General features: G+C 40.0%; 2 protein-coding genes across 2 annotated transcripts; both read right to left on the reverse strand.

Annotated features, from left to right (window-relative positions):
• Positions 1-39: 39 nt before the first annotated feature.
• cenpq (centromere protein Q) lies at positions 40-11,213 on the reverse strand. Its single transcript, XM_085403232.1, has 8 exons — positions 10,688-11,213; positions 10,554-10,596; positions 10,354-10,465; positions 10,140-10,208; positions 7,210-7,339; positions 3,342-3,461; positions 1,501-1,572; positions 40-831 (listed from the first exon to the last, which is right to left on the reverse strand). The coding sequence occupies exons 1-8, from the start codon at positions 10,769-10,771 to the stop codon at positions 640-642; spliced, it is 822 nt and encodes a 273-aa protein (XP_085259358.1). The 5' UTR covers positions 10,772-11,213; the 3' UTR covers positions 40-639.
• A 3,465-nt stretch (positions 11,214-14,678) lies between these two features.
• On the reverse strand, positions 14,679-18,796 carry mrpl16 (mitochondrial ribosomal protein L16). The gene is made up of 5 exons (XM_085403246.1): positions 18,582-18,796; positions 17,396-17,467; positions 16,024-16,172; positions 15,168-15,461; positions 14,679-15,029 (listed from the first exon to the last, which is right to left on the reverse strand). Exons 1-5 carry the CDS (start codon positions 18,649-18,651, stop codon positions 14,838-14,840), a joined length of 777 nt encoding a protein of 258 aa, XP_085259372.1. The 5' UTR covers positions 18,652-18,796; the 3' UTR covers positions 14,679-14,837.
• Between the last annotated feature and the right edge of the window lie 6,045 nt (positions 18,797-24,841).

Below are 24,841 nucleotides of genomic sequence, written 5' to 3' on the forward strand. Positions count from 1 at the left end.
GTTTATGCAACATGCACAGCAATGAAAAAAACAACATCATTTCGATGCTAACTTCCTGGCTGCAGGGTAAGTTTTATTACATGGAGTTCTTAAAAAGAAAAAACAACCCATACCTTGCATAATCCTTTCAAGAATGCTATTGTTTCCAGCACAGAGCAGATTCTCCAAATTTGTTAAAACCAAAAGTTTTCCAGATTAAACGCATTCCAGTAGCTTTAGTTAGCTGAATGTCTCACTAGGCTTGCAAAACATCAAGCAGCAGCAAGATTTGGACTTGTTTTTATTCAGCGCACACTAAATCTTCCACTGTAAAAAAAAAGTTTAGGCAGCAGGATTTTAATTAATTCACTGTTCAGTTGTGACTTTATTTAATTTTCAGTTGTTTAGCCTAAACTTGCCACAGAAGTTGGATATCAGGCTTTTATGTCCACCAAAAGACAAAAAACATCCACATAACAGAACACATAATTAATAAAAAACAAAGAAAAAAGTAGCTGAAAACAGGAATATGATGCAAACTCAATACCAGCGAAGCATGGTAAGCAGAAATATTCCACAAAGACAACCACAAATATGGAAGTAAGAAGTATCAAACCCAATAAATACTGAGCAGCAAATCTCTAAACCTCTTCTTTAATGCTACGTTTCTTCAAAACTCAGTGCACTACTATTCAATACGCAGCCGGGGTGGAAGAGCCGATCGGCGTGTTCACGTGCCCGCGCAAGCAGCACCTGGTCATCCTTGGTTGGCTTCGATTTCTGCAGAATTTGGCCCAGTTTCCGAGCTGTGGCTGCAGAATCGCTGTCTGGTATAAACTTTCTCAGCAGAGCCTGAGGAAAATAGAAAGTGGCAATTTAAATTGATTTTTTTTAAATGATCTGGTCTTCTCCTAGGGAAGAGAGGCAGCAGATCAATCAGCAGTGGGTATACACACATTACCGCAGATACAAGTACAGTTTTTAAGGCTTAGAACCAGAGAAAAGATAACTGTTACAGTCCTATGGTGCCAAAAAGTGGCACAGGTGTAATTTTCAGGTATGAAACTTGCAGGTTGTAGTGACTTCAGATGACCTACACTCAGCATGACCTGTGACATGTGGTTGATTTTTCAACTAATTCCAGGTAAAACGTATGAGTGATATGACTCGTGAAAACAGCTAGAACAAAAACAAGGGTTTATTCTGTAGCTGAGTAGATAACCAAGATAACACAGAACCTAAAAGTCACATTCTCTCTCTCTCTCTGCATTTCGTAACATGAATTTCATGTTTTTTCACAGAAGTTGCACCACAGAGAACATGTACAGGCTTTCCTGTTACATGGTAGAGGAAGTGCCTGCTAAGCTATTTAGAAATGCTATTCATAAAAAAAAGAAGAAAGGAACAAAATGAACTTCACCTTTAGTGATAAGTAATATTGTGCAATTTGGTTAAATGAAGCACATTTCAGATAGTGTGAAAATGTTGGCTGTGCCTAGCTCTTAAAATAACAACACTCACCTCCAATGTTTCACCTTTCTGAGAAGGAAGACAGGGAAGTTTGAGAACAGCTCGTTCACTTATTCGTAAAATCTGTGAAGACCAGAAACTGTGTGAGTTTGAAGTAAATCATTAAAAACCTTCGAGTCTGTGATTCGATATGGCTCTGGTGTAGCATTCCAGGCAATACTTGATATTTCTCCAGAATAGGTTATGTCAGATTTCACAACAGCCACAAAATAGTCACATTTCAGCCAAACATCACAAAAAATTCACAGTTATGGTGATTCTGTAACAAACGTCTAGACGAACCTGTCTAACGGCCCCATGATGGTGTCGAAACTGCAGTTCACACCACGATTTTCTGGTCACTTCAGCTGTGACATCTACTATTATTAAATGGCCCATTTACTGTAATGTATGTCACATTAAAACATAGTTATATAGCATATAATAAAACCTGTAGCAGAACCTCCATAGTCTATTGCAAAAGAAAGGCAAAAAGAAAGAAAGAAGAGAGTAACGTTCAAAAAGGGAAAATTCAGATCAAAGAAATAAATCGACACAAAAGGTTCAGAATTTGAAAAACACACCAGAGGTGGTAATGAACAGTTTATCAGATAAACCTGTTCATCTGCTTGTTAACATAAACAAACTTAAACGTAGCCAGACTGATCTGAGTATTTCAGAAACTGCTGATCGGCTGGGATTTCCCCCGCACAACCATCTCTAAGGTTCACAGAGAATGGTCTGAAAAACAGAAAATAAGCAGCAGTTCTCTGGGTGAAAATGCCATGTTGATGCCAGAGGTCAACGGAGTATGGCCAGAGTGTTTTAAATAACTTGATTGCTATTTTAAGACTGCTTGAAAATGATAATAAAGTCAGCCTGGTTAAATCGCTGGTTACAATCAGGGTATGCAGAAGAATATATCTAAATACACAACACGTCAAACCAAGACCACAACAGGGGCCAACTAAGAAAAAGAAACCAAGGCTACAGTTCACAGTCTCACCAGTTGCCTGGATAGATGAATCAATATCTGCTACAGCATTCAAATGGCAGGGTCAGTAAACAACATGAAGGCATGGAACCATCAGGTTCAGGCTGGTAAGGTTGTAATGGTGTGAAGCATATTTTCTTGGCACATTGTGGACTTCATAGTACCAACTGAGCATCATTTAAACGCTACAGAGACATCGTGTGTGAGAATTGATGCATGTCCATACTTTTATGACCACCATCTTCTGATGGCTGCTTACAGCAGAAGAACGCGAGATGTTGCAAAACGCAAATCTATCAAACTGATTTCTTAAATGTATCAGTGAGTTCACTGTACTCAGATGGCCCCAACAGTCCCCAGATCTCATTCTAATACAGCACCTCTGGGATGTAGTGGAAGATGAGATTCCCAACATGGATGTGCCCTTTGCCATGACAGCTGACTCTCACAGCAGGACCACAAAAATTGCTCAGGAACAACTCCAAGAATATATCAATGAGCCTGAGGCATTGACACTGGCCAATATGGTTAAATGTTCTGTATCAGATAGCACGAGGCACGAAATGACAACATTCACATCTGCTGCGACTCCTCAGTGTTTTGAGGTTGTAGGTGATAACTTTAGTGTGAAGAGGATGATTCAGCCATGAAAAACTCAGACAATGCTGTAATGCTTTAATAGATAAATGCGTGTTTATATTAATAGCATCATATAAATGCTCATAACAGCTGGTGTAGCAGATTTTCACTAAAATAAAAAGGTCAAATTCACACCTGAATTAAAATCAGGACAGCAGTGATTGGAGAATGTTGCAATAAAGACAAATAAGTATGTGTGCTTGTGTGAAATCATTTGCACCTCTTTAGCTTTCTCCTCTTCCTCCTCTAACTGGTCCCTCAGCTGACTGCATGAGTGCTGCAAAGACTCTGTTTCCTCCTCCAGCCTCTCCAGTGCACGAACCACAGCCCTCAAGTCTTCCTGCAAAGTCAAAAAGAAGCCCTCATGTAAAACCACTGATACCATTCTCTTGTTTTAGGACTGGTTTTTTTTTTTTGTTTTTAGCATGATATGTTATTTTTTTTCTATGACCTGTCACATCTCAGTGAAAAGGCAGAAGTTATGTTCATAGACTTTTAGACAATTTCTCCACCGTGGATTTTAAACCAATTAATTAACACATGATTAAAGTCCAAACTTTCATATTTAATTCAAGAATTATTTTTAGACATATTCCCCATTTTCATAGGCTCGAAATTTCAATTCGACTCACTTTTAACTGTAAGGCACCAAATCACAATAATTTTTTAAAACAGAATAATGAATGCACTGACCACCAAAGAGGTCTAAATGTCCACAGAAAATAGGTACAAATGACAGACATGATGACAGAATTATTTTAATGGTTAAAATCATTGAACCAAGTCAAGAACACTCTGGAGGAGGTAAGCATATAATCGTCAAAACCAACAATCAAGAGACAACTTAATGAGTAATTTGCACCTTGTTGGTCTACAGAAAGGTGAACAAGAACAAGAAAAGCTCAGACTAAATCTTTACACAGATAACACCAAGATGCACTTGTACCAAAACAAATTAAAAACGTAAAAAAAAGTAAGTAAAAATGGGTGCAGAGAGAGGAAAAACAGCTCATGGTCTGATGAATTTGTGGAGAGTGTTGTGTGTTATGGGTCACTAGTACTTAAAGATAATAGGACTGCTGTTAGCAGCAGCACGATGAACTCTTTAGTGTATTCTATTGTATTTTAATTTTGAACATGTTAAAATAGTATACAACCACAAAAGAGAAAAAAGAAGCAAAACAAAAGGAAAATGTAAAACAATTATTATAAATAACTTACATGTTCAAAAAAAAGTAGAAAGAAGCATAAGCTTGTTTAATCCCACCCCATTCCACTATTTAGTAACTAATAGTGTATACATTTGTTACATGTATCTTTATAGCCACAGTAATAAGTCAAAAGATACAAATTTACAGGTCTATATACATACTTGTGCAACCACACACATATATACACATCCCTATAGTGAAGATAGTCGGGGAGAACACCCCATCGTCTAACTTTACATGCCTATATTCTCTGCTCAGATTGAGCCAGTTGCAGAAAAACGAATCATACAGACCTTCACAGTGCAAATAGAAAACCAGGCCTGCAACGATTCATCGAGTAATTCGCTTATAAAAAGAAGAAATCCTCAACACAAATTCTTTGCTTTGATGCTTCGTTTTAACACGTGGCTCTGTAGCATTCTGATGTGTTAAATGTATCAAATCTGACGATGATATAGGAAGTCTGACAACATAAAACCCACGCACCGTGAAGAGCAAAGAGGCAGAGCCATTACTGAGACAGTAAGCTTAGGTAGAGTGAAAGAAAACGTGTTTCCAACGTTGGTTTGTTGATCGAAGCACCTGATCAACAAACTCCGACCTGAAGAAAAGCAAACTTTGTAGCTGCTCCATCCATCAGTGTTTCTTTTACACGGTGAAAATCAGTAAGCCTCCAGAAGTTGTATTAAAATATGCAGATGAACTCTTAACTTAGCCTAATAACACATTTAAATCATACAGCTTTCTGAAGGCTGATTCAAGCAGTCTTATTTTACATGGAAGCAATGCCTGCAGCAAACATTGGCGTGTCCAAAAGGGGGCATGGGATGCACTAGATCATATTAATTTTAAGGTTTCGTAACATTATCAGATTGAACGTGAAATAGTATAAAATACTGTGTTAATTAAATTGCATTAATCTTTAAAAAAAGAAACATTGATTTTGAAAGACCTGTGTTTTTCCTCTTTTGAATATTTGTTATTCCTCATTAGACAAAATTATTTCTTATCCAATTACCGTATTTCCCGGACTACAAAGCGCACCTGAATATTAGCCGCACAAGCTAAAATCAGGGGAAAATCCTGTTTTGTACATACATTAGCCGCACCTGACTAAAAGCCGCAGGTGTTTCAATGTTGACTTATCATATGTAAGAGAATATGCACAAAGGGAATTGTCAGGAAAGAGATGGCTGTTTGGAGACACACCACTTTTATTAATATTTTGAAAAACAAGTTATGGGTACATATTTGCACATGTAGTACATAACAGTAACCTACAGCACACCAGAAAAATAGATTCGGCCTACCTTTTAGGCTCAGGTGCAGTGACACGGCTTTAACAAGAAGAAAAGTCAGTCATTCACCATCTTTCTCTTCTTCCTGCGCTCTAAAACCACCAAAGTCCTCTCCTCCAATGTCGGAAACGAACAGGCTCAGGATGGCTTCGTCATCCACTCTCCGCTTCTCTCCTTCGTTGTCACTTTCAAAACCAAAGAAATCCTCGTTGTCAGTGTCAGAGTCGAACACCCTCAGAAGGGCCGTGGCGGTGTCCTCCTCTCCATCATGCAGCAGTCCAGCCCTTCAAAATCCGTTGGTGATCGTGGATGTTTTCGCACTTTTCCACGCTGTCAGAATCCACCGGTGGAGTTGGGCATAACTTGCTTTTCGCAAGTTTATCGCCGCTCGTCATCCACGCCTCCCGCTGAATGCGTAGCGCTACTTTGAAGTTTGTTTTTCGCGCTACTTCGTACGGCACTACGTTGCCTGGCGGACGGACATGTGACTAACATACCACTCTTGAACCCCGATCCTTCCGCCAGGCAACGTAGTGCCGTACAACAGCGGAACAAACAAAACAAATCGTCTTACGATATCACAAAAATCATGGAAAATCCATAGAAAAGCCGCACCTGACTAAAAGCCGCAGGGTTCAAAGCTTGTGCAAAAAGTAGCGGCTTATAGCCCGACAATTACGGTACTCGATTAAATCAGTGGAATTATCAATAGATTGCTAAAATTAATGACAGCTGCAGCCCTAATGGATAATAAACCAAAGCATACTGCAAAAACAACCCAACAGTTTCTCAAGCTAAAGAAAATAGATTCTTCAATAGATAAATGAACACAGTAGAGCATGCTTTCAATTACTGAACACAAAAACTGGCAGAGCATCTTAAAGGAGGAAACACAACATCTGGTGCAGTCCATTAGTTCTACACTTCAGACCCTCATTGACTGCAAAGGTTTTTCGTCCATGTAAATAATAGATCATTATATTACTAAAAATAAAATATTAAAAAAAACATTATATTATTTTTGAGCTTCTGAAAAAATAAAAATGGCTACAATTCATAAACAGTTAAAACAATGAATTAAAGCTAAAAGTCTGCACTTCAGTCTTGATTGGCTGATTTAAAATTCGCTGGGGTGTTGTACTGTGGCAAAAAATTTTTTTAAAAAATCGATGTGTCCCAGTTTACAAACATATTGACCTAATTGTATCATTCAGTTTTATTGTGAGCAGTTAAATTCCTGTTTTGTTTTTTAACCCCATCCTTCGTCTGCTCTCACGTACAGAGAGCTGAGTAGGTGTTACTTCAGAGCAGAGAAACCACAGCACACAAAATGAAACAGACTTTATCTCAATGGTGTCAAAGACCACAGTCTAACCATAAGGTAGGCAGTGCAAATCATTTTTCTCATACCTGCTGAACAAACAGAATATCAACTTGCAGAAATGTGAAAACCTCTCTATATCAGTAGGTTTTTGCACAGATGTATCAAGTTCATGGCCACATAAATTTTCCACCAAGAGACAGTTTAGCTTCCAATCAAATCCTCCAAAGCAATCGAATCATTTTTTATGTTTTTCACCTTCAAGATGCTCAGATTCTTCTCTCCAACCACTGACTTCTTAGTCTCGTCCTGGTGATGCCTGGATGAGTGCTCCAAATATTTTTGTTTCTGCACTGGAACTTTGAGTTGTGCACACTGAGCCAGGAACCTAAAATGGGTCGGAAAACACATCAGGAAAAGGCAACACAAACTGCAGTTTAAAAAAAATTCTCAAATGATGATGTCTGAATTAATAAAAGAATAAAACAGAGGATTATAAATGAATAATTTAATGAGGGTTCATCCACTTTCACTCAATCCTTATCATTGTGATGCACACCCACACAGAGCAGGGCCCTGCTTTGTGTGAAACAAACACTGAGCTGATGAACTCTGAGTTTCTGGTTCCAGAAAGGCCGATCGGTTACAACACAACAACTGATTCATCAGTGATCACTGCGTTGTGTCTAAATATGCAGACCAGTTTTATTAAATAGAGATTGCTGCAGTAACATATGCCAACTGTTTCAGTGCATGGGGATAGGCTAACAACCTAATAGCTGTCTTATCTTAAACTGCACTAAAGTCACCATCTAAGCTTGTCGTGCTTTTTGTTTATTTGTTTGAATGTTTTGTGGTGCTTGTTCTCATTCTTGCTGAACACTGGTGTCGCTCCTTTTCCTGTTTAGCCCAGATTTTAACCATTATTCACTATCTGACCTACATGCAGTTGTTTTTTTGGGGGTTTGTGTGTTTGTTTGTTTGGTTTTTGTTTTTTGGGGGGAGGGGGGCACATCCACATAGGTTGCATCTGGGGGGTTTTTCCTCTCTCAAAGGCAAATATTTGTCCTTCACAGTTTTCCTACTTCTTCATACATTCCCTCACTGTCCTTACAGGTATGTGACAACTTCTTTGAGTCCCTGAATTGAAGCTATGATTATTGTTTCTTATATTGAGAACATGAATGCTGCAAAATAGTAGATGGAAGTGCACAGGTAGAATCGAGCTGTGTTGATGAGACATGTAGTGACTTTTCTAGGGGCATCCACATCAGGTTACAGTGCAGGATATGTTTTAGGGTATCAGAGGAGTTTGCGGTTATGACTGTTTATTTATCACAAAGGTATAAACTGGGTGTAAGCAAATACCTGCGGACACAAACACAGTACCATAAGTCCTGAATTACTATCCAGAGTCACAGTGTTACACCCAATTTTTTGTTTCAGGGAGCAATCTAGTCTATAACCTATAACCTAAGGGTTAACCGAAGTCATACTTTTCATTAGACCTGCTTTCTGGAACAAAGCCTGGCGCAAAGCCACAATCTGAACATCATCAAGGTAATTATGTGGGATGTAATGAAAGGGTGTGAGCCATGCCACACCTTTAGCCACTCTTCTGGTCTTAACAAAGCACCGCAAGGCTTCTAATGTGCTAACTGATGGGGTTCAAACATACGCAAACATCACACAAGGCGTGTGACGTTCGTGTGATGTGACAGGCGTTCAAGTTTAAGTGCCGCTTTCAAGTGCCGCATGTTCCTAAAACCAACCTACACAAACTTAATTTCATGTGTGACTTAAATTTAACGTAAAAAGATATCCAACTGCATGTAGGTCAGATAGTGAATAATGGTTAATTGCCGTTAATTGCTAAGATATTAGAAAAGGTTGTGGTTATTATGTTTTAGACAAACATAATATTTTTGACAACTTTCAGTCTGTCTTTCGTAGAGCTCATTCTACTGAAACAGCCCTTCTTAGAGTTTCTAGTGACATTCTGATGCAAAACGATACATTACATTTTGCATGAAAGGCTGAAATACTGGGTTGGTGTATCTGGGTCTGCCTTAGAGTGGTTCTCCTCGTTTCTCTATGAACGATACTTTTCTGTGGCGGTCTCTAAGTACAGGTCATCTTCCACGTCCCTGTCCTATGGTGTGCCACAAGGTTCTGTCCTGGGACCCTTATTGTTTTTAATATATCTACTTCCTCTCCAGCATATTTTGAGCCCCTTTGAGGACATTTGCTAGCACTGCTACGCAGATGACATCCAGTTATATATTTCTTTTAAACCTGAAGATGTTTCTAGGCTGCAGATTCTAAATGAGTGCTTAGAATCCATCAAAAGTTGGATGGCTGACAACTTCCTCTAACTTAATGAAGAAAAGACTGAAGTCCTTGTATGTGACAGACATGTACCGTACCAAACATAATGAATGCTCTTGGTCCTCTTTCAACATTTGTGAAATCGTCTATCAGGAACCTAGGGGTAACCTTTGATTCTGCTCTTACTCTGGATGTTCACGTCAAATCTCTGGTTCGGTCCTGCTTCTATCATTTAAGAAACATTTCTAAATTGGGCCCTTTAATATCTCATACTGACCTGGAGATTGTTATTGATGCATTCACTTCATCGCGATTGGTCTACTGTAATTCACTGTTTACATGTCTAAACAAAAACTTCCTGGAACGTCTGCAGATTGTCCAAAATGCTGCAGCAAGGCTTCTGACAAAAACATCTAAGTACTCTCATGTAACACCATTGCTTATACAGCTGCACTGGCTCCCCGTTGAATTCAGAGTCCATTTTAAGATATTGGTTCTGACCTTTAAAGCTCTTCAAGGACAAGCACCAGCCTACATCATTGAACTTTTACAGCCCTATGTCCCTAGTAGGTCTCTGAGGTCTTGTGATCAGAGCCTACTTGTTATTCAGCATACAAGGCTGAGACTGTGGAACTCTCTTCCTCAGAACTTAAGATCTGCGGACTCAGTGGTCACTTTTAAAAAAACAACTAAAAACACATCTTGTTGCATTTTGCTAACTTTTGTCTGTTTTTGTTTTATACTTTGTGAAGCACTTTGTGATCTTTTTATCTAGAAATGTGCTATATAAATAAGAATTTTACTTACTTATGTTGTTTATTTATACATACTTTAACTGTAATTTCAGACTTAATGCTTACATGGTTTTCATTTTTTTCAGATGCTCCTGGCTTTCCTTCTTCTCTGTCCGCTTCACAGCAAGAGCTGCTCTGTGAACAGGGGGGGAACAAAGTGTCCTTACAAGGTAATTTTTCTTGCTAATATTGCACAATGTCAACAGGAAAACCTCAGCTTGAAATATATTTCAGGTTATGGTTAAAAATAAGAGCATTCTACTTCTGATGTGAGACTCACAGTACTGATAAGTCCATTATGTTCTCCAGAGCAGTGATGGAGGACCTGGACATCAGCGCCCTGTTGTCCTGCACTTTAGCTCTTTTAGGGTTAGGAGATGATCCTCTTTCAGCTTTAAAGACAAGAGCCGCATTAGAAAATACAAACAAATACGAACTTCACAGTTTGCTGTGGAATGAGAGGTATAAGAGGTTCCTAACCTTTCGTCTGTGATGGTTTTGGATGGATGATCTTGGCTTGGTCCTAAAGTAAATGAAGGGTTGGAGGTAACAAGTCAGCCTGAGCTGCTACAGATAACAACGACGACGACGACAGCTGGAGTGTACTTACTCACCCGACTCGATGTTTCTGCTTTTTCCTTGTTTTTCCTGTTGGGTGTTTTTGATGGGGCCCGGTCAGAACCTCGTGTGGGTTTCATGTTTGCTCGTGAAAACGTCGAAATAAACCAAAACGTTAACCTAATGTAGCTGAAACAACATGACAACGTCTGACTCCCAAAAGCGTCTTAAGTAACGAGCACGAGTTTTCTTTGAGAAACAATTAAGCCTTAATTATAAAAGGCATAAAACAAATCATAAATAGTTAAAAGACAATATAATTATTTGAAATCTAAAAATTCGCGTTATTGACGTTCTGCTTTTTCGCGCTGCTGTTTTCAAACTCCACAGCTCGCATGCGCATAAGCATTGATGGTTTAACCCGGAAAGTCGCTTGTCAGGCAGCTGTTCAAGACAATAACGATGTTGCCGTCGTCCAAAGACCGAAATAAGGGACGGGGATAAGTCTGACTAAATTATTTACTTACTGGCACATCGATAAGGTTAATTACCTTCCGTAAAAATTTAAAACAAACCCCTATGTGAGCAAAACCTGGACCAAATCGCTACCTGTGAACGCCAACTCGGGGCTAAATTAACCCTACATCCGCCATTTTGGGGAAAAGGCAGCCACCCAACGTTTGTCTAAATTTTTTTTTTTTTTTAAACAATTGAAACAATACAGTCACAAACAACATAACACATTATAGTGCAAATGAACTCTCGTCGAACAGTCAATACAACAAAACTAACAGCAAGGATATGGGGGGAGGGGCTAGACAAAAAATGCACACTATTAACGGGGAAGAATTAAAAAAGAGCACAGGTTGATACACAATAGAGGTAATAATCAAAACAGTAGCAAATGGGAAATGTCATCATAGATTGCGGCAAATCTGCTTGACTTCAGTTTTTTAAGTGACATGAAATAATGTTTAAAGTCATTGATGAACCATGTAAAGGATGGTTTTCTATTCCTCCATTTACAACAATGTATATGGTATTTACCTAACAGGATGACAATGTTAATCACAGTAGAGACAGATGGATGTTGTTTAGCCATATAGAAAATAATATCAGAAATATTAAACTGGGGAATATCGTTGATCTTGAGGGATAACCAGCTGTGTAGTTCTAACCAAAAGGCAGCTGACACAGGACATGAGAAAAACAAATGGTGTAATGTTTCACAGGCTGAATCACAAAATGCACACTGTTTAACCTCAAATTTAAACCTCCTCTTTAAAAATTCAGACACAGGATATATATTATTAATTATCTTGAAATGAGTTTCTTTTACTTTTGGGGAGACAGGCCACTGAATGAATTTTGAGAACGACTTTTCCAGGAGTGACTGGTCCCCACGAAGGGCCTGCAAATATCTACCTGAGTTAAACCCCTGGAAAAGAATAGATTTGAAATTCACACTGATAAATTTATTGTTACATTTACTATCATTTAGGATGCAGTTACCAATTTTTAGGTTTGGCAGCGCTGGATTGACCTCAGAGTGTAGCATTGTGTTGCGTATCAGCTGCCTTAGGGCCAAAGGGATAGCACAGCAAACTTTTCTGTATTCTTTTAATGGACAATTAAAGTCGTGTCTCTTTGAGAAAGACACGTAATCCAATAGAGCACCACTCAAATCCAGCAAGTCAGTTACAAACAAGATACCACTCTCAAACCAGTTCCTGATAAATAATGTCTTTTTGTTAGCAGTTATCACTCTATTGTTCCATAGGGTCGACATGTGAGGAGAAAAGTTGTGTGTAAACATCATTTTCCAAAAATGAAGAATCTGTTTGTGAAAATTAGAGAGTGTAACAGGTATTTTACTAGTCTCAAAGTCACATTTTAATAGAAAATCAATTCCTCCTAGTTCCTTAAATAAAGATCTGGGTATGAAACCACATGGAATCAGACTGAGATAAGCAAGCTCTGAGCCAGTTGATCTTAAAAGTTCCGATCATTGATTCAAAGTCTAAGGCTCTGACACCACCCTTCTCATAGTCTTTAACCAACTGTGATCTCTTAATATAGTGGGTTTTGTTTTTCCATAGGAATTGAAAAATAATTGAGCTGCCTTTCCTAATATTTTGGGGAGAAATATAAAGAGAATGACTTGGGTAAATTAATTTAGAGATACCTTCAGCTTTGGAAAGGATGACTCTGCCAAATATAGTGATATCCCTGGTCAACCAACGACTAAGGGATTTCTTCATGTCGACGATACGATTGCAGATGTTGTTGTCTTCTCTTCGGGACATATTTTTAGAAATCACTATACCTAAATATTTAACTTCCAATTCAACTCTTATAGAAGTGTATCCACATCCAATGTCCCATTAAGGCCTCTAAGACTTTCCAGAAACACAGTGCCATTCTCCGTTGAAAAGGTTGACTTGTAAAGGTTACTGTAAAAATGAAGTATTTCCACGTATATTTTGTCAAGCACTGTTTGTCTAAATACACTCCTCCTCAACCAGTGTTGCCAACTTAGCGACTTTGTCGCGGGTTTTCAGACCCCCTTAGCGACTTTTTTTCTAAAAAGTGACTAGCGACAAATTTGGCGACTTTTCCTGGTGTTATTGGAAACTTATTTATGACGACTTTTTGACGTGAAAGGGCGTGTTGCTCTTACTCTCAACAAGCAGCGATGCTGCCGTGGGCACCTCACCCGTGCTAAAGCGCAAACGGGCGGAGGATAGTCCTCCCCCAGCTGCAGGAGATGTTCACACCTATGCGTCCAAACTGCAAATGAACCGTGCATGAGCGAAGCCGCTGCTCCGCACTGACTGTAACGCAGTCAGTTCTTCTTTTACTGTTATGCTGTTTTGTGGATCACAAGGTTTAAAACTACTTATAAACACACACACATAAAGTAACTCCACCAGAGTGCCTATTTCGGGTCACGTTTGCCAGTCGAAGCCCGGATAAAGGAGCGGGGTTGGAATTGTGACATTAAACAACAATAATTGCTAAAAGAAATTTAATTTGTAGTTCTAGATAAATTCTAAATGTATTTAGGACGTTTTTTTGCTCACTTTATGTCTCTTCCACGAAGTTATTTCTCTTTCCAACAGCGTAGGTCACAATTACATTAGCATGACCAATTATGCAAATTAGGTGATGACGTCATTTAGCGACTTCTAGCGACTTTTAGGAAAGCCAATAGCGATTTTCCTTACTGAGGAGTTGGCAACACTGTCCTCAACCCTACCTCTCCAAATAGTCAGTCTGAGCTTTCCCTTATTGCTAATGTTGTCCATTCTCGTCACTCCCAGTGAAAATAAGATTTTCAGCTCTGCCACGGTCTCCAGCCTCAGAACTACTAGTAAGCAAGTGCCTTGACGGTGGTTTCGCCATAATAACTATTAATGAGTAATTAATGAGTGAGCAAGTGAATGTCTGAAGGGCACAGTGTTGGAGGGGGAGCATGAACATTGTGTGCTTTTGAAGACAGGAAGAAACAGAGCTCCTGAAGCTGGAGGAAACCCATAAAAGCAGGGAGAATATTTTCAAATTCCACAGAGACGGGAACAAAGGACTCTTGCTGTGAGGGATCAATGCTAACCACTGAGCTGAGAAGCCACAAGTCAGAGATTTCATGTTCCCCACTTCAAAGTGTTGCTAATCACTTTAAGAAGACTGTAAATATTGGAGCAACCGACGCACACCATGTGGTGTAATCTGTACACTCAAATCTATATTTTCATGTAAATGTTTAACCTTTACATCTTATTTCCCCCTATTAGACAAAACTGAGTTAAACAGCTAACTGAAAATGAGCCATAGCATTACCAAAATGCCAGTGGCACGGCAGCCTGCCAGCTCACAAACCATTACGACTCTCATTTTATTTCCAGTAAAATGACACATGTGACCTAACTTTGGTGAAGAGCCATTAAGTGATCATTGTTTGCAAGTTTCACTAACATTTGACGAATACTCTTGGAGTACAGACCCTTATAAACTGTGATGAGCAAAAAAAATAGACAAAAACACCACTTTAAGAACATGATATATTTGCTAACATAATTGGAAAAACACACAAAAACCCAAAAAGATGACAGAAGATCCCGACATACAACTGAAAGATGGAGCATTTCAGAATTCCAAAATCTTCTTCACATTACAACACTATTAAATTTCAGTCCCTCAGGTGTGTCACACCCTCTGTGGAAAGTGAAATTTGCCCGTGAAGCGTCCGTGGTTGTGCAGGTCGAAGGGGCTGAGCACCCTCCTGATGCCCAGCATGTTGCCCTGTGCGATCTTCTTAAAGCTCCAGGGATTCTGGTTGTTCTGCTCCATGTCAGCTGGTTTCTTATGCAGGGCTGCTAGACTCTCTTTGCTCATTACCTGGAATAAAGACATGAGAATACTGTTACCACAGAGAACCAGTGGGTAAAAACTGCGGTCACTTCTAATCAAATCGCATCATCTGAAAACAGTTCAGACTTTTTCTCCCACCAGCGCATGCCTTATCTGTGATCTCACCTTCGCAGGAAAAGGAAGCTTCTTTGCCACTTCAGTCAAGATGTGCTCGACCTCGCCCAGCTCCACCTTTCCTCCCACCTCCACGATCAAACGTCCGTAACGAACCGGTGTCACGTAGTGGTCGATGGCTCCCTTGCCCCCACCCATGCGCTGACCCAGACCTTTCCGCGTGATGGGCTTGTAAGGGGCGTTGATGCGCCACATTGCAAACGTGGTCCGGGCGTCCATCTTTCGATTGATCGTAAGACGCATCATCTCTATATGACCCCAGTGGAGGTACCCACCTCCCAAGGCCTGTATATCAGATCAGAGAAAACAGGTCACTTAGTGTCATTCTCTATTTTTTAACTATTTAAAAAAAACATATGGCAGCACACAGATTAAACCAGGCAGCAACTCTTAAGTCAGTTTAATGCCAAAAACTGCAGTCCCTGAAATCAATCCACATAAAAACCCATTTTAAAGAAGCCAACATCGGCACAAAACATTCTGGCACAAAAAGCGGCTTTGTTTCCCATCACTCACTTTCACCATCTACCCGCGCCAAACTGACAAATACCTCACTTCATTTAAACTGTGTAAAAGGCTTAAAGTTACCATGCTGTGGCCGCTGTGTGACAGACAGGTGCCGTTTCATCTCATTTAACTTGCAGGTGTACTGTTAAGTTTTTCCAGCAAGTACTTTAAAAAAAATATCTTGAGTAAAATTAAAAAAGAACCAGGTTGAGTCACCTTTTATTTTAACTATAAATCTTGATCAGCACAGAACAAACAAAATGTCAAGGCACTTAGTCATATCCTGTAAAACATGCAACACTACTGTCAGCCATATCTAAAGTAAGATAAATGCACTCGCCACAATAGCGTACTGTCCCGTGGTGAAGGTATTTGCAGATTTAGCTGGGCCCTGGATATCCCACAGCTTCTTTGCCTCTTTCTTGGCCTTTTTTAAGTTCGGCACCTTGTTCAAAAACTTCAGTTTGGGCTTGTCTGGCAGCACCACATCTGTAGAGGATAAAAACAGGCACGAAGGAACATGTCACATATTTACATATTTACCTGCTACTGAACACCAGAACTGAGGGTGCTGGATGCAAATAAAAAGGTTGCTATGTGGAGAAGGGTTGGGATTGGAGCTCTAACTGCTATACTAATAGTCCACGCAACACTCATGGTGAAAACTGCACCTCCGGCACAATTTCCTCCACGGGTGTTTTGGATCAGAGGCGACCTTTTCACAACAGAAAGGAGTGAATTGACGCATGCAAAGTGTGAATTGTGTTGCCATGACACATCTAGAAGAAACCCAAACCCTAAAGATTTGTACAGCCCTGCTACAGGCACATTTATGTCAGCAATGTTTGTAGGAAAACTATAGATGTCTTCCCACTGTTCATGTTTACATCGCAGTGCAGTCTGATTGGTGACCTTTCCAAATCTACAGTGAGATGAACGTGTTTCACCTTTTCAATTTTGAACCTGTGCATAACTGAGAAAGTATTTATTACACAGCGTGCTGCGGGGAAAAGCCTGTTCTAACGTTTGAGTCTAAGGTTTATTTTTTAACACCTGGCGGCTTTTTTGCTTCTCATCCGTAAATACTCTGCAAACTCTTTCACATGATTCAGTTTATTTTGAAAAGTCTCAACAGGATCTTGAGCTTTATTGTGAAAGGTTCATGTGGAAAATAAACAAGCGGACATGCCGTGGTTTTACCGTTGTTGTTGCTAATGACAACGCATAAAAACAGGCGCTTGTCCGTCTGTAGTGTGGTTATATTAAATATAAGAGAAAGAGAGAACTTTAAGAAATTAATAGAGCCATGAAAAAATATTGACGTAAACAGTTTATTTTGCGACACCATGAAACAAACTATAGCGTAAAATGAACCGATAGATGTTTTTATATAGTCATCCGATATATAAATCGTTATATCAAACAGCCCTATTCACATGAATCATAACTACTGACTCATGCACATCTGGTATATCCCTCTGCATGATTTTTGAAACAATAAATATATTTCAGGTTTTCTTAATAGGCGGAGAAATCAGCATATAAAGGCCCGCAGGTTGAGAGTTGGGGTTACTTTTGAAAGCTTCATGCTGTGATTTAAGTCATGGTTGGGGTTGTTTAATGAGAATGAAGCATGACTCTGGACCAGCAGTGTAAAGCCATAAAAATTAAACAGCCTGACACAAATAAGTGAAAAAAAGATGAATAATTACCACTGTAGTCTGGAGGGATTTCATATGTCTTCAGCCCTGCAGAGAGGACTTTCAAGTAGCTGTGCAAAGGACCTGTGGAGTAAACCACACGTGAGACAACTGTGCAAGAGGAATTTTGTGGTTTTCAGAAACAAAACAAGTCTTACTTGTGTAGGCTGTTATATTTACGAAAAATATGCTTGAAGCAAGTCTGCGGTGAACTTGTCTTCATCTGAAACTGATGTTGTCATGTCCTGTGTGGAAAATCTATTTACTGTGTGTCCAGCTTTTACAGGAAGTCAGCTGCTCTTTGTACATGTGCAGCTTATTGTTAACTGCAGGTTTCTTGTTTGGCATAATGTAATTATCATATCCTGTTGAATAAAATTAATATGGCATTTCTGTCATAGAAGTGCTTCAGTAGCCAAATGTCTAATCACTTCAATCAGCCTCAGCGTTAAGGACCTTGGGGGTCCAAGTCCTGTCCAAGTCCTGCATGCCGAGTGAAAAATTGCCAAAGCTCTGCTGATTCAATAACCTCAGAGCCCCAAACCTCATCTCCTTACCATCAGCTCAAAAACTTAGTGCAAGAGCAAGGTTTCCACAGCTGACCAAATCCTGTAGTATGCATGTGTGAGTGGCCCAGTTGCCCAGTTTTAAGGCAGGACCTCACTCATAAACTGCAAAACAAGTGAAAATGTGTTGGAAGACACCGTGCCCTTACAGTCACTGTACTAGTGTGTGGTGAGCTCACTGATCCACATCGGCACCAGAGAGAACATCTCTCATGATTTCTCTCTGTAGTCTTGTGACTGCTTCTCTACGAGCCTACTTACACCCATCCATGGATTGGTGTAATTGTGTGTATGGTGTGGTTTAAAGTAACCACACCATACACACAGTAATGCACAGCGGTGCATTACTGCACTGTGATATACGAATGAACTCACTCTTTATTTTTAATTGTTGTGTTTACTGGCTGGTTGCCCGTCTAGTTGATAACCCTGGCCAGGATCCTGTCTTCATACACTGCCTTTCTTTATGGGCTAACTGTGTAACGTTAGCATGGAAAATAAGGTTTACACAGTTTAGCTGCAGTCTCGTCTACCTAGTAGTGAATGTCGGTAACCTAATCAAAATGCCCCGTTTCCACCTTTACCTGGAGGTTAACGTTATGATGAGGTTACCATTAGCTAGCTTGTATTACCTTGTAGGTGACTGCTGGTTTGACAGATTCCGGTCAGCCCGCCGGCAGCAGCTTTAATGAGGGAGAGCATGATGTTAGCGTTGAAATTGACCCTACAAACACCAAACAGTCATTCCGTGTGGTACATATACGAGCATTTTAGGTGTGTGAATAATATAAAATTCTACAAACACCACGTTGGACAAAAGGTCGCTGCCATCGCGGAGTTACTGTAAGACTTCCGGCACAAAAAGAAACATTTCCGGTGTTCGTGTCTTTCACAATAAAAGTATTACAGCCCTCTTTCTGGCTTTTTCTTGTCATTATTATCATTAATCTGATATATTTAATGTGATATAAACATATCACATGAAAGTACAAAATCTATTGTGGTATTTGATTTATATACACATTTAGCACATGAGTTCAGAAGCTGACACAGTAAAAATCCACCTTAACCTCCTAAGACTCGAACTCTTTCATGGCATGCATTTTTAATTTCTCTTTGATATTTGGGCTGATTGGGACCTGAGAAGTTTAAAAACAAAGAATTGCCAGATTTTTTTTTTTTTTTACCTGATTTTTTTTTCTGACAAAAAATGAGATGCACATATGAGGATATTTGTTTTAAATTTCAATAGAACAGTAGCAGTATCATGTCCTCGTAAGTGAATATCAGGCCCTTGTAGAGCAAAATTTTGTATTTTGGTCTAGAGGACCCAAAATGTTATGTCCACATATGTGAACACCAGGGGCCCGTTCTTCGTACCTCGCTAAGTAGGTTAGCCGGATTAGATTGTTGACGATTTCGCGTGATCCTAGATCAGTCGGTTCCCCGAAGCTCATCCGGGACTTGCTGTCATAGCAACAGAGCCGTAAGCGTAAACCTGCTCGGGAGCAGGTTTACTTTATGTAAACAGGATTAGATCGCGGCCACGCAGGTATGTCCGCGTCATCATACGAAAGCAACAGCGATATTCCACCACTGTTTCACCATAAATAAATAACATCAATGTAACTAAAGACAATGCAGCACCTGATCCATTTATTGATTTCACACAGGTCATTTCCTAAAAAAGGGAAATGTACTATTAACATTCTATTACATGTATGTGATTATTACAGATGTAATTCATATTTCAGAGTAGCAATTGTAAATTACTTCGTGTAATCAAGATGAGAGACCACGGCTATAAAAGCGAAGGTGGATTTGGGAAGCCTGTCGCAGCCATGTCCTGTCCGTATACGCGAGCCACCCATTGCGGAAGGTGCAAGATTGATAAGGAGAGTCCTCAGAATTCAGCGTATATTGCGGGATAGACAGGATCCTTTAGCTCAGCGCGACAGTGTGCTCATAGAGAGATATCGATTTTCCCGTGAGGGTATTATTCACTTAACCAACTTGTTGACGAGGGGGTGCAGGACCACCACCTGTCTTTTTTTCCTCTGCCCTTTTCTTGGTTGCTGTTATAAACAAACAGATTATTCCAGGGTCTCTTTCCAAGAGACTAAAAGCAATATAAGTGATAAATATTACCATTCTGTAGGATATTCTTATATTTCACTTTTACCTGTTCCCATGTTCTAGTGGGTCCTGTCGTGGCTCTAATGTGAAAGAGGATAAAATATAACATATTATAATATAATGTAATATAATATTGGATAATATAGTATAATATAATAAATCTACCCTACCGCCTACTGGTGTTGGCCAGAGGGGCCGATGGCGCGATATGGCAGCCTGGCTTCTGTCAGTCTGCCCCAGGGCAGCTGTGGCTACAACCGTAGCTGCCTCCACCAGTGTGTGAATGTGAGAGTGAATGAATAGTGGCATTGTAAAGCGCTTTGGGTGCCTTGAAAAGCGCTATATCAATCCACTCCATTATTATTGTTATTATTAAATTACTTACGAGTTTAATTTGTCAGCAACTTCCTGCCAGCCCTCGCTCCTTGCTTTTGCAGCCTTTGCAGTGTTCCCTTGCGTTCTGATTAAACTCTGAAACTCCTGAAATCCCTCACTCAAGAGTTCTTGCTCTGCTGCCGAAAAATACCGAGCCGAGCGCGCTCCGTCGACATTTTCGCCGACCAATCAGAGGGTTGCCGATCAATGTTTCTACTATCGATGCGTGGCCCCTTTTACGACACCCAGTGATGTCACATTACTGCGTCCAGCTGTACTAATCGTCAACAGCAGGTGTGTTCGGGGAACCGGATTAGCGAGCTCACGGTTAGCGCGATGATTTGATCTTGGATGTGTCATTTGATCTTGGATGTAGTAAGCGACGTACGAAGAACGGGCCCCAGGGCCCTATTTCAGGAAGCCGGTTTAGAAAACTCAGAGTGAAAAACGATACTCAGGGTTGAGTAACCCCGAACTGTCCAACTCGGAATATTCGGTTTCAGAAAGGCTGATAACAATTAGTTCAATCAACGCGGAGTTGCTTTAACCCCAAGTGAAGCGCGCGGACGAGGATACATAAAGCCCTGATAAGCGGAGCACAGATTAAGCGAGTCACCATGGAGACGGAGGGAAAGAAGGCGCGGTCAATGTATTTCACAGCGCTTGAGGCCGAAATTCTGATGGCAGTATATGCCGATAACATGCAAATTTTGCAGAAAAAAGTAACACAGCCACAGCTGCAAAAGAAAGGGAGCATGCATGGCAAAACATAGCCGACAGAGTCAATGCGTGAGTGTTAATATAAACATTGATCTAGGGATTTCCACCCATTTAACACGTTATTTTATCATATGTTATTTTATTTGTTATTTTATACATTTTATTTTGTGATGTGATGTGAGCGCAGGTGCAACCCAACAGGCCCCAAACGTGCCTGGCAGCAAGTAAAAATGAAATATAAAAATATAGTCCAAACAGGTAAGGTGTAATTGTATTATGAGCCATAGTGCTTGGTCTGTTTGTCCCATGTAAATCAATTGCAGTTAGAGGCTACATTAATTTTCTTTCTGTAAGCACTTATTGAAATTATCTGAGCACATTACAAGTACATATTTGCTTACTCTGTATGCTCAAATGTGGCCCGTTATAGCCAACAGAAAAAAAGTGGAGGCCCGAAAAACAGGTGGGGGTCCTCCACCACCACCACTCACAGAGGCTGAGCAGTTGGCCCTCAGCCAAAACAGTGGGCGCCCTGTGGCCGAAGGCATCTCTGCGGGGACATCCTCTGAGTCAATAACCCCGCAAGACACAAGTGCCTACATAGGGGGTAAATTCAAAATAATACATGATGTGCATACATCCTTTCTTCACAGTCACCTTTGCAGTGCTGCTCATTCATTTGATAAACTCTTTACCATAATGGATTATTTTGTAGTGAAGTTATTTTCCTACTGATTTTGCCTTGCCTCAGTCTTGGTTGTCTTTGAGAGCATAATGACAATGAAGTGTAAGGTGATTGGTATGTTTGTTAATTGCCATTTGGTCCCTTGTAAGTTATAAGTGACCTGTATAAACCTCATATTCTATCAGTTGATGGTGGTGGTGTACTGCATCTGGTGCAGCCTCCTGTTGAGCCAGACCAACATGCAGTTGTGAGTAATACTCCACAGATTATATGAGTTTACAGTAGAACAGCAATGTTGTTTATTTCTTTACTACAGGAAAATAATGAAGAAACATTGACAGCTGTTACAGAGGAGGAAGCAACAGAGACACTTTATGAGGTTTACATCTTTTAATAGAATAGAATAGAATAGAATAGAATTCAACTTTATTGTCATTGCACATGCACAGGTACAGGGCAACGAAATGCAGTACTAGTAATACTTTGTGTACAGGAAACACAGGCGACCAATAAAGCCAGTTGAACAAAAAATCTGTTTATTCTTCTTTCAACATGTTGAGGTGATGGGTCAAAAGAAATGATTGTGACATATGGTGTCTCTGACTGCTCTTCCATCTTGTATGTCCGTGCGAGGGTCAGGATGTTCATGGTTTGGATCACTGCTGATGTTTGGTTCAGAAGGACAGTGTTCTCCTCTAATTGTGGCAATGTTGTGAAGAATCACACATGCCACAATAATGTCACATGCCCTTTCTGGGGTGACCCTGAGTCTTTGCAGGCACTGTAACCGGGCCTTAAGCATTCCGATAGTCATTTCAATTCTGGCTCTTGTCCTGCAATTAGCCAGATTATATCGCTGCTGTGGGCCCGGTTCAGGGTCAGGGTAAGGGGTAAGCAAATAGGGTAAACATGGATACCCCCTATCACCAAGCAAGTAGCCAGTGAACTCTCCTAAGACAGAAGGATACACTTCTGAAGCAATTGGTCTTTATATATTTTAAAGTATTCTCAACTCACCATGTCCAAATTTTGTGCTCAGTGTACATTCACGGAATATTTGTGAGTCATGGACAGAGCCTGGCCACTTGGCTTCCACATTTGTGATAATGTTGGCAGCATCATATATGATCTTCACAGTGCAGAGAACACAAATTAGCATCCATTACTATAATGAAATAATTTGTTAGTTTGAAATGCTACAGGGAACTATGTACCTGTACATTAATGCTGTGGAAAGACTTCCTGTTCACATAGTCTCCTTCATTTACTGAAGGAGCAATGATTGGAATGTGAGTACCATCTATACAGCCAATCACGCCTGGGAACCCTGAAAATAAATGTAAAATTTAAGTAGTAGTTCAAGTATCACCACATCATAAATTAAGTTTTGTTCATCCTGATACCTGCAATTTTGTGGCATCCCTCTTTGATAAATCTTGTGGGTCTATGACCGGGGAACACCACAAACCAGTACAGGAGACGTTTCAGTGCAACTGTAACATTCCTGACTGCCCGACAGACGGTAGCCTTGGAAACGTGCTCAGCGTCACCAATATTATACAGAAAGCTCCCGTTTGCAAAAAACTGAAGTGCAATACAAATAATATGTACAGAACTGAGAGGATGTCCGCGATGTGTCACATGCGTAATATATGGCCTGAGGATGTTATTCAAATAACTTATAGATTGTGCTGAGAAACGGTAACGTTCGCACAGAAAATCATCAGGAAATGATAAAATGTCCAAACGCGCTCTAATCACTCTCTCCCGGCGGAGAGCTCTGCGGAGAATTTGGGCTTCACGATCTACTGGCTCTTCAAGGAAGGGGCACGCCATGTCCGACACTTCCTACTGTCAGGTTTCCGACAAAGGGGCGGAGACAGTCAGGGTTAGTTGTAGTAAACCTGCTAGGGGGCAGGTTAGCTTCACGGAGTGTGTCGTCATAGTGACTCACTCAGGCTTCATCTGAACTCGCTTTGTGAAACCGAAAACCCAGAGTTTTCGTTAACTCAAGGTATACTTACTCAGTTTTTCCACTAAACCGGCTTCCTGAAACAGGGCCCAGGTCCTAGGAGGACTAATAAGGTCAATAGATCTCAACCTACTTCTATTATCCACCTATGGGGGATTTTAGACGTATGCACACTGCTCTATGGAAGTTTTTTTTGTGCCACTGGAACAAACAAAAGTTTAGAAAATAATACATTTTTGCCACCCATAAGTTTAAACTTTCTAAATAATCATCTGAAATTTTCAACTTACTAACTCACCTTGTTGAGAAACTTGAACTCAAAATTGAAAAAAAAAAAAAATGTAAAATTTCAAATTAAGTTGACAATTTGAGATGAAAATTTCAACTTATCTCTGCCAATCAATTGTGTTTGTTTCAGTGGCAGAAACAAGCTTCTATACCACAGTCCACTGCTGTCATCAGAAGATCAAATTTAATTACCTTACCCTTACATTAACACCAGTGATCCTAAGAAACTTGTTCTAAACAGGTAGAAAATGCAAACTCCACACAGACAGACACCTGTCCAACAGGAGGGCTGAGCCGAGAGAACGCAGAGAAAAATGATGGTTGAAATTTTATTATAACAGCAGAGCATGCACAGTGGATAAATGTGCCATCTCGCTGCTGATATACATTGGTTTACCACAGGAAACGCTAACACAGTGCATCAAAACTCACGCCTATCAAACGTGTGAAGAAGGCAGAAAAAAACAAAAAACACCAAAATTATATTTTTCACTGATAAAATTTTTTTTAGTGTTAACAAAATAAACTATGAAACATTTGACAAATCCCACTACAGAGTGCGCACCTGCCATTACTTAACACAGGTAAAATTTGAACTCATTCCAGTTTTTCCAGCCTCCCACATAGTTCTGTTAAAAACTGGTAGAGACTACCCTGCAGTCAAACTCTTTACATCCCTTAGGTTTGCATTTCCTATATCATCAAATATTTGCAAA

Source organism: Rhamphochromis longiceps, linkage group LG1 (assembly GCF_057381845.1).
Source record: "Rhamphochromis longiceps isolate RC_006_pf linkage group LG1, R_longiceps_female_GT1.1, whole genome shotgun sequence".
NCBI lineage: Eukaryota > Metazoa > Chordata > Actinopteri > Cichliformes > Cichlidae > Rhamphochromis > Rhamphochromis longiceps.

Bases quoted from the DNA above. Each gene is read 5' to 3' on its own strand.
- cenpq (XM_085403232.1), bottom strand. From the start codon at position 10,771: ATGAAACCCACACGAGGTTCTGACCGGGCCCCATCAAAAACACCCAAC. The intron at 10,597-10,687 runs GTGAGTAAGTAC...CATTTACTTTAG, and splicing joins AAGCAGAAACATCGAGTCGG to GACCAAGCCAAGATCATCCA. The intron at 832-1,500 runs GTGAGTGTTGTT...TATTTTCCTCAG, and splicing joins AGAAAGGTGAAACATTGGAG to GCTCTGCTGAGAAAGTTTAT.
- mrpl16 (XM_085403246.1), bottom strand. From the start codon at position 18,651: ATGCTCTCCCTCATTAAAGCTGCTGCCGGCGGGCTGACCGGAATCTGT. The intron at 17,468-18,581 runs GTAATACAAGCT...TTTACTCCACAG, and splicing joins AACCAGCAGTCACCTACAAG to GTCCTTTGCACAGCTACTTG. The intron at 15,462-16,023 runs GCGAGTGCATTT...TCTGATATACAG, and splicing joins CGGGACAGTACGCTATTGTG to GCCTTGGGAGGTGGGTACCT.